The 15,992-nt window shown below is 38.7% G+C and overlaps 1 protein-coding gene across 3 annotated transcripts in view; it reads right to left on the reverse strand.

The window, feature by feature from the left end:
- The window catches only part of crppa (CDP-L-ribitol pyrophosphorylase A), a 127,839-nt gene that overhangs the window by 59,526 nt on the left and 52,321 nt on the right, over positions 1–15,992 (reverse strand). For 2 of the 3 annotated variants that reach the window (XM_030157621.1, XM_030157620.1), the window contains 2 exons: positions 3,405–3,482; positions 3,219–3,305 (listed from right to left, as the gene is read on the reverse strand). The exons of the other annotated variant lie outside the window; for it this stretch is intronic. In XM_030157621.1, coding sequence (XP_030013481.1) covers positions 3,219–3,305; positions 3,405–3,482 — 165 coding nt within the window. The remainder of the gene's footprint in view (positions 1–3,218; positions 3,306–3,404; positions 3,483–15,992) is intronic. 3 annotated transcript variants of the gene reach the window in all.

The following is a 15,992-nucleotide window of genomic DNA, read 5'->3' on the forward strand; positions in this document are numbered from 1 at the left end:
TGTGTCCCATTATTCTTGCTTATCCAGAGGTGAAGATGAACCCAGAAACGAACAAAGGACTGAATGATAAAATCCCTATATGTGCCATGTTAATAATGTATTACATTATGTGTTAATGTTGATTAACTCAGCACGTTAACTCTTGTATGCATGTAATACTTAAGCCATTTGCCTGACCTGTGGTTTCACATATGTGTATCCTGATCATGTTCACGGTGAATTATGTGAAAGTAAGAGTATCACTGCTTATAGCATGTCTGAATAATCATGCTATTATTTTACTGATGCTTAAGTGAGGTTACAGGTGATGTATAAAGTTTAAGAGGATCTTATTTGAGGATGCAAAGTTTTCTTACAAGGCTAAGCCACAGTCCTCTCCCCCTCTGTCTTCCCAAGAGGGAAGAGAAACGTGATATTTTTGAATATTCACGAGGAGGCGTTTTCCCGCCGAAAACAGACAAAGAAGGCAACGCCCCAAGGCATCGATAACTCATCTATATGTACGAGGAAGGCGTGGCAAGCTGGTTTTTGGACAGAACTATAAAAATGAATGAAACCAACTTCTCCGAGGAGTCTTTTCCACCTCTCCCAGGCTCTCACAGAGAAGAGCTTTTTCCACCCTTGCTGCTCTCACCTACAAGAAGAGCTTTTTCCACCCTCGCTGCTCTCACCTACGCAAAGAGCTTTTTCCACCCTCGCTGCTCTCACTTACGCAAAGAGCTACCTCCACCATCTTCTGAGCTCTCACCTAAGAGCAAAGAGCTTTCTCCAAGGAGTTTTGACCATCTCCTTGGCTCTCAGAGCTGTTCTATCCTCTAAGCTCTCCAAAGAGCTTTATCATCTTCGCTGTTCTCCATCTTCTCCTGGCGAGCTTTCCAGAACCAGCCGCCAGAGCCAGCTGTGAACCTCCTCCAGCCAGCAGAACTTCAGAACTCCAGACCTTCAGGCCTCCAGCGCAAGCACGTCGCTTCACAGCCTGTTCCTGCTTCGAACTACGTCAGAAGACTTCATCCATCCGCCGTCAAGGCCGTGCCAGTTGCTGCATCCGCACCGCAACAACTTGTAAGAAAACTTGCTCCTGATTTATCTGAGTTGGTGTTATTCCAATTTAAGTAGGTTTACCTCAACGTAACCTCACTAACATTATAATCTCTTGAATATAGCTGTCTGCCAGCTTAATCTACATATTCTCCTGTCCATAATCTCCTGCTCCTTTGGTTGTATTTGTCTCTTGTCTTTATGTTATTAGTGTGTCTTAGTTTAGTTAATAAAGTATTTATATGTATATAAATCCATTGCCTCAGTTGTGCTTTGTGTACTATTATTCACACATGGGTTCATCTGTGCAGTCAACGAACTATCAACCTATGCAAGATTTCCAAATTATTGTTTTGAGTTGATTTAAGTTTAAGTTTGGTTATAAATCTATAATTAAATTAATCAATAAATCAACACTCAATTAATAAATAATTTGGTATCCAATTCTTGCTACACTAACTAGAAAGATGATAGTGCTGCCACTAATACCAATTAATCTTTCGACTAATTTTTCGATCAACTAATCTAAACGACTAATTGTTTTTTTTTAAAAATCAAGTGTTTGTTATTTTGTTGTGTCCATTTTATTTAGAATACAACTCAAAACATTAAATGTGACCTGTACCATGGTAAATGTAAACAATGTAAACAATGTAAATAATTAAAATATCACCAAACAAAAAATTACAAACTGGGATGTTTTCCACATTCCAAAAATAAATAAATAAATAAATAAAAATAATAATGCACAAAGTTATTCAAGCAACTGGCTAGCTATATCAATACAAAACAAAATATTAATACAATAGGCCCTTACAATTTCCAGTGAGTATTTGCTTAACAGTGCATATATATGTGGTGCACTGAGTACCGATGCTAGTTTGTGGCATGCAGTCCTTCATTGGAAGGATGAATTCAGATGTGCAGCCAAAAATGAATAGGCGGTCAATAGTAAAATGACGTGTCGACTAAAAAAATTGCTGTTGACTAATTTTAATGGTCGATTACGTCGACTAAGTCAATACTAAAAAATATAGATTAAAAAAAAAAAAAAAAAAAATTGGTACATATACTGTACACGACTCAGTACAGCAGTTTAACCCCGTTTCTACGTCCACTTAATCGTCAATATCGCTTCCAAACTCCATTTCATCTCCGCTGGTTCATCCCATCCATTCATTCCACTGCTGCAGAAGCCAGTCATCCTTTCATGCCAGACCACCAGCAGCCAAAAACCGGACTGGATTTCATACTGACTGGACTGGACTGACTGACTGACCGACGGACTGACTGACAGAGCAGTGAAGAAAGGGCGTGAGTAAAATCTTTTTTTTTTTTTGTTTTCTCTAAAGCCCTGAATTGAAACTGTGCACTTGGGCTTTTTTATATATTTTGTGGATGAACTGAATCGTTGTTTTTTTTAAATTCTGAGAAACTGTGGAAAACCCAGAGCGGAATTTTTTGTTAAAACGAACTGAACTGTTTTTTCCTTTTTCTTCTAAAAGACTGATACAAAACCTAAAGTGGAAATTTTGTGTTTGATTTTGCTTGGTTGGTGGATTTTTTTGAATTTGGACTTTGGGGGGGAACTGTGTGTTGGAATTTGTGTGTCTTTGTGCATTCATTGTTTAATACATGATTTTGAATTTTAAATGGTTTAAATGTGTGATTTCTTTTTCTTGTCATTTAATGTGTAGGGTGTTTGTTAATTTAGGCTTGCATCCTTTGTGTAGTTTGAGGTACGACAAACAGACAAAAGACTGAACCGACTTTACATCTTAAATGTCAAGAGAGAGACCTGGCTGGCACCCCTTAAAAATCAATATAAAATATTTAAATAAAAGCATCAAACTCAAACTGTCACAGTATGAGTTGACAACAGTTGTAGATATTATGGCAGTGCATAATGACTTATATTTTTGTTTTGAGTTTAAAAAGTTTGGAAACCCCTGCATTGGTTAAAACATTGAACTCTTCAATCCTGACTAACCAGTAACTGGGGTAACCTGTGAGGTAAAAGTAATTGTTTTTAACATTTATCACCATCTATGGCTTAAGTCATCTATGGATGGATGGTTAGTAAACACATTTTTTGTGCTGTTACAAAGTCAGGGCACAACTTCTTACTGTTTTACACAGACTTTAAAAACCACAGCTATGATATTGTTCCTTAAACTCACCCAAATAACAACCACTGAGTTAAGCAGCACTCGACTCGATTCCAAAGCCCAGAGTATGGCCTCAACTTCAGACAGGGAGCTGTTAACCTGAAAATAAGCCAAATGCAGTTTTAAAAGCATCTACGTCAAGTTTAACCATCAGTATTTAGTGAATATGTGTTACCTTGTGTGCTTAAAAGAACTTACGGAAAGCTGGATGAAGTTGTTCTCCTTTAGCAGAAAGTTGCTGTTGTTTCCCAATAGGTCTGGGACGACGTCCAACTCCTGTAAGATGGAAGAGCTTGATCTTAATACATTGGACAAACTTGGTACTTGTTACACTGACCTGAGTGATGGAATTTAAAGCAGGTGCTGCAATACCAGGGCCCTAATACTTCTAATGTCGACTGATTGACAGCTCAAAGGCCATGAGGCTGCTGGTTTATGTTTCTGACACTTCCTCAGTCACTTGAAATTAAGAATGCACCACCTATTTTTGCATCATGAATCAAATTCTGACAATCAAATCAAAAACATAAACACTGCAGTGCTGAGAGCAGGGAGTACGCTATAGTGGTTCACTTGCATTGCCTGTAATCAGAGGCTTATTGAAACAAATGGAAGAGGTTAAAACTGAAACCATTTTTGGGCTCCTTTATACTCCTGAACCAGTACAAAATTTCTGTCATATGCATAAACCGGGAACAGCAACCCTGCCAACTTAAATTTCACTATGCTGCAAATGGAGTCAAAGACAAGAGTACTGCCAAGAATTGTTAAAGCTTTTTTTTTTTTTGTGCTCGAACAGAAACATGACCTTTAGGTCTTGATCTTTCAATTCAGTTTGAGCCTTGGCAAACGGGCCACATGGGGCAAGCGCAGGCTAACTGCGCCTACCTTTTACATTCATCAGAGTTATTTGGCCACTGATTACAGTGGTACTAACATTTCATACATGCAGGAAATAAACATGGAAATAAACATAGGCAGTCTGGGTTTAGCATTCAAATACAGTTGTTCTATTCTTTAAAATAACAAAAAGAAATTGGAAATGTTAAATGGTGATATGAAACATATGTTGGAGGGATAATTGGCCTTGAAAGATAACAGCCCATGGCTTCAAGAGGAAAATCACTTTTTCAAAAAGAAATGTAGACTTGTAGGGTTTTCAAAAAGTTGATCTAAATGATTCAGATCTAAACTGGGTTGGGCATGTAATCCCAGAGAAGGAATGTTTATTTAAATCTAGACATGGCCTGGAAGTTAAACAGCCCCAACAATCAAACTATTCAGAGAATGGAGGAAAAACACTAAGAGATGTGCTATTCACTCATTGGGGGATTTTGCACTGAATGGTAGTGTTGTATAACACTCAATCAGTCTTAAATTTCAGGTTAGAGCTGACTTATACTGTCATGATAAATGTCAAATTATAATACATTTCAAAAAGTCAGATTTACATTTACATGAAGATTGACACGGAGAGGTACACTTCACAAAAGTAGAGGTAGGACATTCAAAATGTTTGTAATGATAAAATGGTGGTTATTTAGTTAGTAATTTATTCATTCATTTAACAAAACATGATATACACATACATACATACATATATACAGTTTGGATTTCTATATTAAACACTGGCAAAAAGGCGTAGGCTGAAGCAACAGCTTATTTAAGCCTACCCTATTTACAAGAAGGAAAGTTGCAGACACAAAACAAGATAACAAGATGGCACAGTTTTAAACAATAATATTAATAAAACAAATAATATAATCTAAGCCAAATCTTAGATTCATAGTGATAATTGACTTACTTTCTCCTAATATGTTATATTTATTAAATACCTTAGTTTTAAACATCCTTTTAAATGTAGTGACTGATGTGGATGTTTTTATCTCCTTATCAAAGTTATTCCATAATTTTACTCCAATTACAGATATGCATTTGCCTTTTGTGTTGGTCCTTGCCTTTGATTTCTTAAACATACAGGTCCCCCTAAGGTTGTACTGGGACTCTCTGACTCAGAACCGCTCCTGTATGCAGGGGGAAGTAGGCCGTTGTGTGCCTTACAGATGAATACAGCAGTGTTGAGGTTAACCAGATCTTCTAATTTCAGAATATTTGTGTTCTTATTTGTATTTGGGCTTTCTTTTGCAGGGTGAAGATTGGTTTGATAATTGTTTTGTATGTGTTTCCTCATACTTCCACACAATGGGCTGGATCTACTAAGATCCCAATTTGTGTGTAGTAATTTGCTTGCACAATCTAGAATTTTGCGTGTGGGGTGTGACCACGATTTGCGGGTGATTTACCAAGACTGCTTGCGCAAATTACAACAGGTGCAAAGTCTTGGAGACCGCCCTATTTAAATGAGGGTTTTGCGTGCGCTACTGGAGACAATACGCTGTACAAACTGCTGTGGGATACACCAGCACTAATGATAACAGTGCGCTGAATGATCCAGACACATGGAAATGTAACATTGGAGGAGTTTTGTCATAGAAGGTATTGCATGACTCATTCATTTATTCATTTATTTTTCATTTTAAAGGTGTGTGTGTGTGTGTGTGTGTGTGTGTGTGTGTGTGTGTGTGTGTGTGTGTGTGTGTGTGTGTGTGTGTGTGTGTGTGTGCGCTGCGCGCGCGGGGGGGTGTATTTGGATAGAATGAGTGTCAGGCCCACATAATTTTGTCACTCTGTAGCCCAGGGGTCTCAAACTCGCGGCCTGTGGGCCATTTGCAGCCCCCCACTTGATACCAAAGATTAATGTTAGTGTGGCCCACAAGTTTTTCTCATAGGATCTATTTTTTGTGGGGGAATTTATTTAAAAAGTAATTATTTATAGCGACTTGTTACGTTCCCCTTCATTAATGTTGATGTTCGGAATTCCAACACCCGTGAACGCACCTCGCATAAGTGCGATTAATGAAGGAGGACGTGACAAGTAAGTGACATAAAAATTTATCCTGTCCCAGTCATGGCTTTTTCAAAACCTACCGTGAAGAGAAAGATTAGTGACGAGCACAGACAATTCCAGAAGAAGTGGGAGATGGAATATTTTTTTGTTGAGCACAGGGGGTCCCTGACGTGCCTTATATGCACAGAAAAAAGTTGCCGCGCACAAAGAATACAACATCAAATGTCATTATTCAACTCAGCATGATGAGCATCTTCAAGACATATTGAGGGTCTCAACTGCTTCCTCCCTCAAGCCAAATGTGGCTCATCTGTGCAAGAGGAAGCGCTGCCAGACGTCTGGTAGCAAGACGTAATCAATGGAAGCCTGTTCTGAAGAAACGTTCATGTCTGAAGAAATGTTCATGTTCAGAAGAAGCGTTCTTGTGGAGTACTTGATGCGGCCAAGCCTCACCCAGACTCTACCTCCAGCAACCCCCAGGTGAATTGAATTTGAGACCCCTGCTGTAGCCAAATGTCGGTGAGTATTTTTAAATCATCAGGAGTGGAAAAGAGTCCCGTAAAGTGTGTGTGTGTGTGTGTGTGTGTGTGTGTGTGTGGGGGGGGGGGGGGGGGGGCATATGTCTCAGTTATTTTTTTCTTCTGTCACTCCAAAAATGTTCATAGGAGGGTGAAAAATGCGTTCTCTGCATCTCGTTTCATCATTTCTTTGTCTGCTAACCACTTCCATGTGGGCACAATTACGCATCCAAACCGTTTGCACCTCCTTTTGAGATGTGTTAAATATAGACGCAGTTTCTATGAGCAAAATTGCTTTTGGGTTTGATAAATCACTTTGCGTGTGCTAAATTAATATTTACATTTTCTCCTCCCACCACATGCACAACTGCGTGTAAATGCCCCAAATTGCATATTCATTGTGGCAAACGTACTAACTGGATGCAGACACGCTCAGAGACGTGCACAGGTAGACCTGAGGTGTCCCTCAAGGCCTGCCCCTCTGGCCTCGGTGCCCTTCTGGCAATCGTTTTTTTTTTAAATTTAATTATTTATTTTTTTCCTCATTCAAAGAAGACAATAGAGTCCGCATCAACATGACATTATAATCATATTTTAATATTAAGTTAAATCCAAATAATTCCCAGTGCCTCCTGTCCTTCCCCCAGTCCTCCTCTCACTGCCTCTCTCTCCTGCTCCACTTGTGTTCCACTCATGCTACTCAGTAGCTCCGCTATTGCTGATCACACATCGCATGGCCTCGACTTTTTGCAAGAGGCAAACTGGCAAGAATAGAGGTGCCTTTGACTTACAACTGTTTAAGCAAATCTTTGTCCCATTCCCCACAAGTTTGGCTGGTTAGTGTAACCAGTAGCCCAATACCAGCGTGTGTCGGCTGATTAGCTGTCGCAAGGGGAGAGGTCACGGAGAGGTCACAGCCCACAGCCCGGTGATGCTAATTCAGTGCATTTGATAATGTGAGGAGAGATGGAGGGACAAACCAGCAAATCGACGTAAATCCTCTGCTACTTATTTGCATGAAAAGTTGTGAGTACCTGGTATATTTCCAGAGTCACAAATATACAATAGCCTATTAATCCAAACTGTGTCTAAAACTGCGTGTTGTTGTCGTGTCAAGCTGAACAGAGGCAGTGGAGTTTCTGGGGAGTCGACAAGAGGAGCAGATCAGAGGTGAGCACCCAGACTCTGGGGTTTCATGTTACATTTGCATTGATTGGAGTACTACACATAATATTAAAGTTAAATCAAATCCCCTTTTTCGGAAATTATTGGGATGTGAAGTTTCAGATTATTACATTATTGTCAAAGTTGTTGTTTGTCATTATAATAAGTTACACAAGCATGAAAAAAAAATCTGTATGTCTACAACACAGGTATCAAACATGTGGCCCGGGGGCCAAATCTGGCCCACCGAAAGGTCCAATCCAGCCCCTGGGATGAATTTGTGAAATGCAAAAATTACACTGAAGATATTAACAATCAAGGATGTTAAAATCATTTTAGGTCATTTCAGTCTAAAGTGGATCAGACCAGTAAAATACCATCATAATAACCTATAAATAATGAAAACTGTAAATTTATCTCTTTGTTTTAGCATAAAAAAAGTAAAATTACACAAAAATGTTTACATTTACAGACAAGTGTTTTACAAAAAATGTGAATATCTGAAATGTCTTAAGAGAAGTATGTGGCATTTTAATAATATTCTCCCTGTTAATTAATGTTTTGTGTATTTGTAGATCCACTGTGATCTGTAAGTTGAGATTCACTTGTATAAATGATAAACTGAGGTGTAATATTGTTAACATTGCACTTATTTTACTAACAAATTTTCAGGTTGTTCATATTTGTTCATGTTATGTTCAAGTACAATTCGTAGATGTAAACATTTTCATTACAGAATTTACTTTTTTCACTCAAAAGTTCTTATCCTATTATTTACATTATTTTACTGGTCCGGCCCACTTTAGATCATATTAAGCATATGTAGCCCCTGAACTAAAATGAGGTTGACACCCCTGGTCTACAATATTCATTGTAGTGTGCAATTTGATGTTTCTTATTCATCAATTGCAGCAAAATTCCAAGAAAGGAAAGAGTAAAGAAAGAGTGAGAAAGAGACTTGCAGCAGGCAGCCCAGAGTACCAGCTCTCTTCTGTCCTGGATCAAGCCAAATGTCAGTCCTTATGTGTGTTGTGTCAAGTGTGCAGTCCTAGATTGGTTCTATGATATTGGTTTGTTCAGGTTGATAAAGGTTGTTCAGTAAATTAGTGATTGTCATGGTTATGTGACTCAGTTTTGGCTTTGTAGATTTTTACATAGTTGGGTGGTTCATAATCCTCCTCTAGTCATTTTTTTGCTCCTGGACTCTGAAGGCCTATGCTCATTGTACTTTACAAGTAGAATGTTTTTTGTTTGTTTTTTTCTAGTTATTTGGTGTGAAAAGTGTAAGACCATTGCAGTAGCAGTACATTGTTTTGTAGAATGCTAACATATGTGTAATACTGAATAAACAGTGATGGCAAATTATAGCGGATCAATATTTATGAAAACGCTGCAGATCAGGATTGTTGGACTCGGGAGAGGGGTGCCCTTTTTCATTGGCTGAGGACCTGCCCCTCTAAATGTCTGTGCACGACACCGGACACGCTATTTTGCACCTTTGAAAGATGCATCCCTTATTGCGCACTGTTAGTAAATCAGTTTGTACATTTTTTTTGCGAGTGCAATGAGTTTGCACACATTTTAATACACACAAACCTTTCATAGATCCAGCCCAATATGCTAAGTATGGAAGTATGAGGGAGCAATACAGTATGTAAAGTGAGTTTTTGTTCAGTGTGTATGTAGTATTGCAATTGTTTTTGAGACTTTTGTTTTTATACTGTATTATCTATATGTGGTTTCCAGCTGAGTTTATTGTCTATAATGGTTTCCAAAAATGTATGTTGGTTCAACATCAAAACATCAATGAATAAAATTGCACATGTATTAAGTGTTAAATGTAAAAAAAAAACAAAAAAAAAAACAACTTCATCATCCAGGCCTCCAGACAACTTTTTGAAGGTCTAAGGCTCATCTCTAAATCCTCCATTTTTTTAACATTATCTTTTCTTAGTCTCAGAGAAGGAGGGGTCTGGATTTTATTTCAAAACGACTACTGCAGGGATATCATTAAACTGCTTGTGTGTTGTCGTCTGTATTTTATCAACATCATTACTGTGATCTAATGTAAAACTTCCTACTTCAAATGTAAGAAATTACTTTACTCATTTCTAATTTAAAGTTTTTGGAGAAGAAGCGGTTTCTGTCTGATACCAACTAAGTCTTCAGTAAGAAAATTTGTCAACTTTATCCTGCCTTCACATGCTATCGGAGTTATGGTAAACAGGGGTGCAAATAGGATTTTAGAACTGAGGGGGACCAAGCTGTAAATACAAAAACATCTCTCCTCCTATCATTTCCCTGAAGATACCACTGGGCGAAATCTCATCTGTCCAGGACCCCGGAGTCGAGATGGTGCGTTGCATTTACATTGGAAGTCGGAACATGGACTCCAAATTCAGCCCTTCCCAGTTTAAAAACTAGGACATCAGGGAACATGGAATTAAAAAAAAATTGACAAATAATTAAATGAAAAGAAAACCCCAACATTTCTGCTTGTAGATGCTAGATTTTAATGCTTTTCCAAATTTCAAATTCTGGTTTACGAGTACAACTGAACGCGCCATTAGTCGTAGGCATAGGCAGCACAAACACCGGGACGTTAATGGATCAGCTGTGCAGTGTTATTAACTAAGGATTACAAGGAAAATTAAGCACCTTGCTTTCCCAACTCAGCAAGGATCTGCTCCAGGCTCCAGCCTGCCACCTTCTTGAATGGGTAAATTGTATACTGATCAATTTTTGGGGGGGGGATGGATTAGGTCACTATAAATCTGGGGAGGACATGTCCCCCCCTTCCCCAGCACTATCTGCGCGCATGATGATAAATACCAGTTACAAACTCAAAAACTGGACATGAATGCCCCCCTCACATCATATTTTTCACAGGGAAAAAATTTTGATCCATGAGCTGCCAAGATCAAAATAACCTTTGAAATTTTCAGCATGTCGAAGAGCAACAAGGGGTTTATCGAGAATGATAAACAATGCTTTTATTGATGTTCTGCAGCTGTTAGGTGACGATTTTGCACATTTATAGCATATACAATTTGTAAAATGAAAAATTACCCCACAAAAATGCTGTTTCAGATGAATTAACACCTCCAAAACTCTTTTACTCAGGTAGCAGGTCATGATAAATTGTGTCAGACATTTTTAATTTCGCTGCAACAACAAAAGCACTTGAACACACAATCATCTTCCTGATAGCACGTGAAGGCAGCAGAAGACAACACAGTGGTCATCTGTAAAGCAGCTGAGAGACAACCCACAGCAGTATGTACATTCTGCAATGCAATGATTTCTACAGCTGAGTTCATGCCGACCTTGTATTTGCAATTAAAAATTACAAAGTTAATGTAAGCTAACAACAGCAATTTCAGTTTGTTATCTTATTTGTCACCTGGTGTTGTACAAGTACAAGCTATTTAAAAGAGCATACATTAAAGGGTGTGGCTGCAGTGGTAGCTTTCTGAGACAGAGTGAGAGATGTGAGAGCTGTGAAAGGTGACAAATCAGTGTTCCCATTAAACTGTGCTTTTGCTTGCGTTAAACAGTGACAACACACAGAAAGGCTTTGATCGTGACTTGGTTTACATGGTCTTGCCTACCACTACTAGTACTGGATAGATTAAATTTCTCTCCCACAATAATTCTGCCTCTAATTATAGATGAGCTTAAGTTATGGATGTAAACAATTAATCCACTAACTATTAATTGTCGATAAGAATTTGCTCAATTAAATTATTAATTGTTGGTTAATTGCCCTTTTCCACCTGTCCACACCTGTCCGAAGGCTCCTGGTTTGTTTGCACTGTGACGCCGCGGCTGGGATAGCTGGTCATCGAACCGGATCATGGCGTTGATGAGTTAGAATGCCTTTATGGACATGATGGAGCAAAACACAGACTGGCCAGGCTGTTTGTGGGAGCGGTGCACCCCCAACTAAATACACGCACAAATGCGGTGTCAATATCGGAGCGGTTTCCCTGGAGGTTGGTGTAGTTCACAGTCAGTGAGACAGAAGTTGAAAACATCCTTCAGGCTCCTGATTCGGGCCACAGGTATGTAATGCATTTGCGAAGCATCAGGAGGTGGGGAAAGGTAAATAAGCGAAAAGTTTCACTTTCACTTCTGCGGGGGCACAGACTGCACCACCCCGTATCCCCATAGTATTAGAAGTAGGACGGAAAGTGACGCACGCACACATTCCCCGGCTGAACTGCACGCGTGAGGCCGAGTACCCCACCCACCCACCGGCAAAACGCATGAGCGTGCACCCCCCATTAAAAACCGCCACATCAACAGATGAATTCCACAGGAAACACTGACTGTATCCAATGGTTCAATAAATCAATCATTAAGGAATATGACATGCTTTTTTCATGAAGTATATAAACAATATTTAGCTTTTATTCTTATAGACTGTATAGAAAAAGAAATTCAGGTTCTCAGGAAAATCGCCGCTTATCAATTAATCGTTAATCAATCGATAAGGTCAACCAACTAATGATTAATGAATTAATCGATAATTTGCATCCCTTGCTTAAGCTTAAGTTCATCACTACAGGCTTTCAGTCAATTGACCCATGAGTCTGAGGATTCTCTTTGATCTGTGCAAGAAATAAGAATACATTAAGTTTAGAAGGATACATGACTTGGAAAATATGTAAAAGAAGGGATGCCCTTTTTCCAAACTCTTCATTCCTCTATTTATATCTTAAAGACCCCACTGAACTATAACCTCTCTGGTATCCACCCCTGCTGTTTTATTCTTTTAAATGATTCTTTATAGTTAAATGATAGAGGGAACAGTCAAACGAGTAAATCCAAATGCAAGTGCAACACTAGGATTTCTCCAAAAGGAAGATCAGGTTATAGGTTTTCCTTAGTGTCCAAAAACTTTTTGCTGTAATGTTGAACAACACACATGAAAAAATTCCACTACAACAAAGTTTTCCCTAAAACAATAAGGTTTTCTTGCGGTAGCATAGCTATTTCAAAAACCATCTAATAAAGATAAATGTCAAACAGATGTACAGAGCATCAAACAAACCAAAATCACTCTTCCTAGATCTAATATTTGCTCTTTGTCCCCAATGGATTTTTTGTTTGTAACTTTTTTTAGGTGTTATTAGCTTGCTGTTGTGGGTATGTCAGGGACCAAGTAGTTAGACTACCAGGAGACAGGATTAAAGTTTCAAGTGTGGGTTTTTATTCACCCAAAAATATTCAAAAAATGATTACAAATGATAGTTTTAACAAGTAAGTATATAAAAGAGGTCAACATCACAGAACTGTACTCAGAAAAAAAGCAACTAAGGCTGAGAACAAGAACTGATGCATCAAACAAACTACAAAAACTGACCTAACAAAATGAGACAACAGGGGAACAGATATAGTGGCTTGGCCAAACCATTACACAAAAAAGGGGAAAACAAAATGGAAACTCACTATAACTAAATACAACTGAAGCTTTGGTAACATTAAATGCCCCCATAACACCATAGCCCATGGTTTCTCCTGATGAGGTGGCTGCGGTATATAATGCGGCTCCACCCTTGGCCACGCCTTTTTCCCACATCAGGATGGTGACAGGACACACCACCCCATGGCAACTCAAACAAAGGAACCAAGGATTAGCCTAATATAACAAAACATAAATAATTTAATGGTCACCCTACACTGTTAATATATGTGGACCAATACAACAGTGTACAATTAAAATAAAGAAATACAAAATAAACTAAACTGTGTATGTTAAATGACTGACTGTAACTAAAGACCATGTGCTGCTAACCAAAGTTATAAAAATAATGAGTTATGAAAACTGATAAGGTAATAGTGTATTTGCGGAGATGTTATCATGTGTGGCTGCGTCCATCACAGGGTGTCCATCCAATTTTCTTGAGAACCTACAAACCCTAAATTCTAATAGAAAAATCATGTTCTAGGAAGATGCTTAATTGTGTAGAGGCTATATCAGAACATTTTAATGTAATGTAATGTAATGACCTCTAGTCTATAAGATAGGAATAAGATACATGTATATACAGGGGTTGGACAAAATAATGGAAACACCTTAAAAAATCAACAAAATATAATTTAATATGGTGTAGGTCTGCCTTTTGCGGCAATTACAGCCTCAATTCTCCGAGGTATTGATTCATACAACTTGTGAATTGTTTCCAAAGGAATTTTAAGCCATTCTTCAGTTAGAATACCCTCCAACTCTTTTAGAGACGATGGCGGTGGAAATCGACGTCTTACTTGAATCTCTAAAACTGACCATAAATGCTCAATAATGTTGAGGTCTGAGGACTGTGCCGGCCATACGAGATGCTCAACTTCATTAGAATGTTCCTCATGCCATTCTTTAACAATTCTAGCTGTATGGATTGGGGCATTATCATCTTGAGGTGAAGGTGTTTCCATTATTTTGTCCAACCCCTGTATAAGACCCAGAAAATAATTTAGATCAGGAGGCTTTACACATGTATTCACTGTCTAAGCAACATAGTTTATGCTGTTTGTGTGTGTGATTCTCTGTTCATTTCATTTGTTCCACAGTGCAAGTCTTGTTATTCTAGTACTGTATGGAGCAAGATAACTCAAAAAAATTAAGGATGGATTTTCAGGAAATTTTCAGGAAATGTTGATACTGGCACAAGGAACAACTGATTAAATTTTGGTGGTGATCGGGGGGGGGGGGGGGGGGGCAGATCTGTCTTGGCGGAGGTCTGTGCTCTCCGAGTGCTTTTCTTGTTCATTTATTTATTTTTTTATCCCAATAAACCTGCCACCACCACCCCTCTTTGGAGGACAACTTTATTTTTACTTACTTGTGCTCGTGTTTAAGTAACAATCTTCAACTCATATTCACATGTTCATTCATTCCTTGCTTGTATACATATACATAGAGGGAATATGGCCCCAGGTGTACATAGACAGGATAGGACAAGACAGTGGGACAAAACAGACATAAGACAGTACAGTGGGCAAAACCAGACAAGACAAAAACCGATACTGATTGCATATTCATCATTATACATTGTGGTGTGTGTGTGTGTGTGTGTGTGTGTAGGTGTGTGTGTGTGTGTGTGTGTGTGGAGAGGAGACCAAACACAGAGGGGTTCTACTGCTGGGTGTTGCATGGTGGTGGTTTGGTTTAGGTTCTCCAGTGAAATGTGTTCTGAAGGGGGGAGGAGAGATGGAGAGAGTGGAGGGGGAAAAAAAGGGGAGAAGAAAGTGGCGAAGACCCCCAAAGGAGAACACCAACAATACCACTAACAACAACCATGGTGATAACCACAATGGCAACAATGACCAAAACAAGAGCCGAGCAAACTGGGCAGAGAGAAAAGAAGGAGAGAGAAAAAAAGGAAATTTCAATAAAATAAGATAAACAAGACCTGCCCTAAATGAGAAATACAGGAGCAGAAAACATGAATAGAATACCACAAATGACAGCACGAAAACAGCACCAGCAACAGATCCACACCACATCAACTGCCCTCACCAATCCACCATGACAGAGTGACCGCACCAGTGCAAAGCAAAGAGATCAAGACAGAGAGACTGAGGTGCACCCAGTGATGAACACATCCATGCAACCGCAAACCCTCCAAGGACCAGGGGCCAACAAAGAGGATCCCAAGGCCCGGCCAACCAGCAGACAACACAGAGAAGAGGATCCAGCCCACCCTCCCATACCTAAACCTCTTTGATGGAATCACTGACAAACTGATTAGATTTTGTTGGCCATAAGTCAAAGGTTAAAGATCACTGTGAGCTCACAAAACATGTTAGTCATGTTGAGATTATGATGCAAAGATAGTGAATACATCTGACTGAACAACAGCTGAGCATATATCAAATTAATTAATCAAGGTTTTGTTGTCTGTAAATTAAGAACAATGCCTAAATCCCCAAATTAAGATTATTCCTCTAAAAGAATCAACTAAAATTCAAAGTACAACCTGCTTGTCTACTTCAGTATATTAAGTGTGAATGTGTTTCTCCAGTTGTATGTGCAATATAGACTTCATAAAAAAAAAAAAAAAAAAAAAAAAAAAAAAAGAGTTTTGAACAATGCCTTTTTGTTAATTTAGCCGGAAAACAATCCAGTAAAATTTGTAAATGGTCCATAGCATTGAAAAAAAAAAAAAATCTAAACTTATTTTTTGGCCATATCGC

Source organism: Sphaeramia orbicularis, chromosome 16 (genome assembly GCF_902148855.1).
Source record: "Sphaeramia orbicularis chromosome 16, fSphaOr1.1, whole genome shotgun sequence".
Classification (NCBI taxonomy): Eukaryota; Metazoa; Chordata; class Actinopteri; order Kurtiformes; family Apogonidae; genus Sphaeramia; species Sphaeramia orbicularis.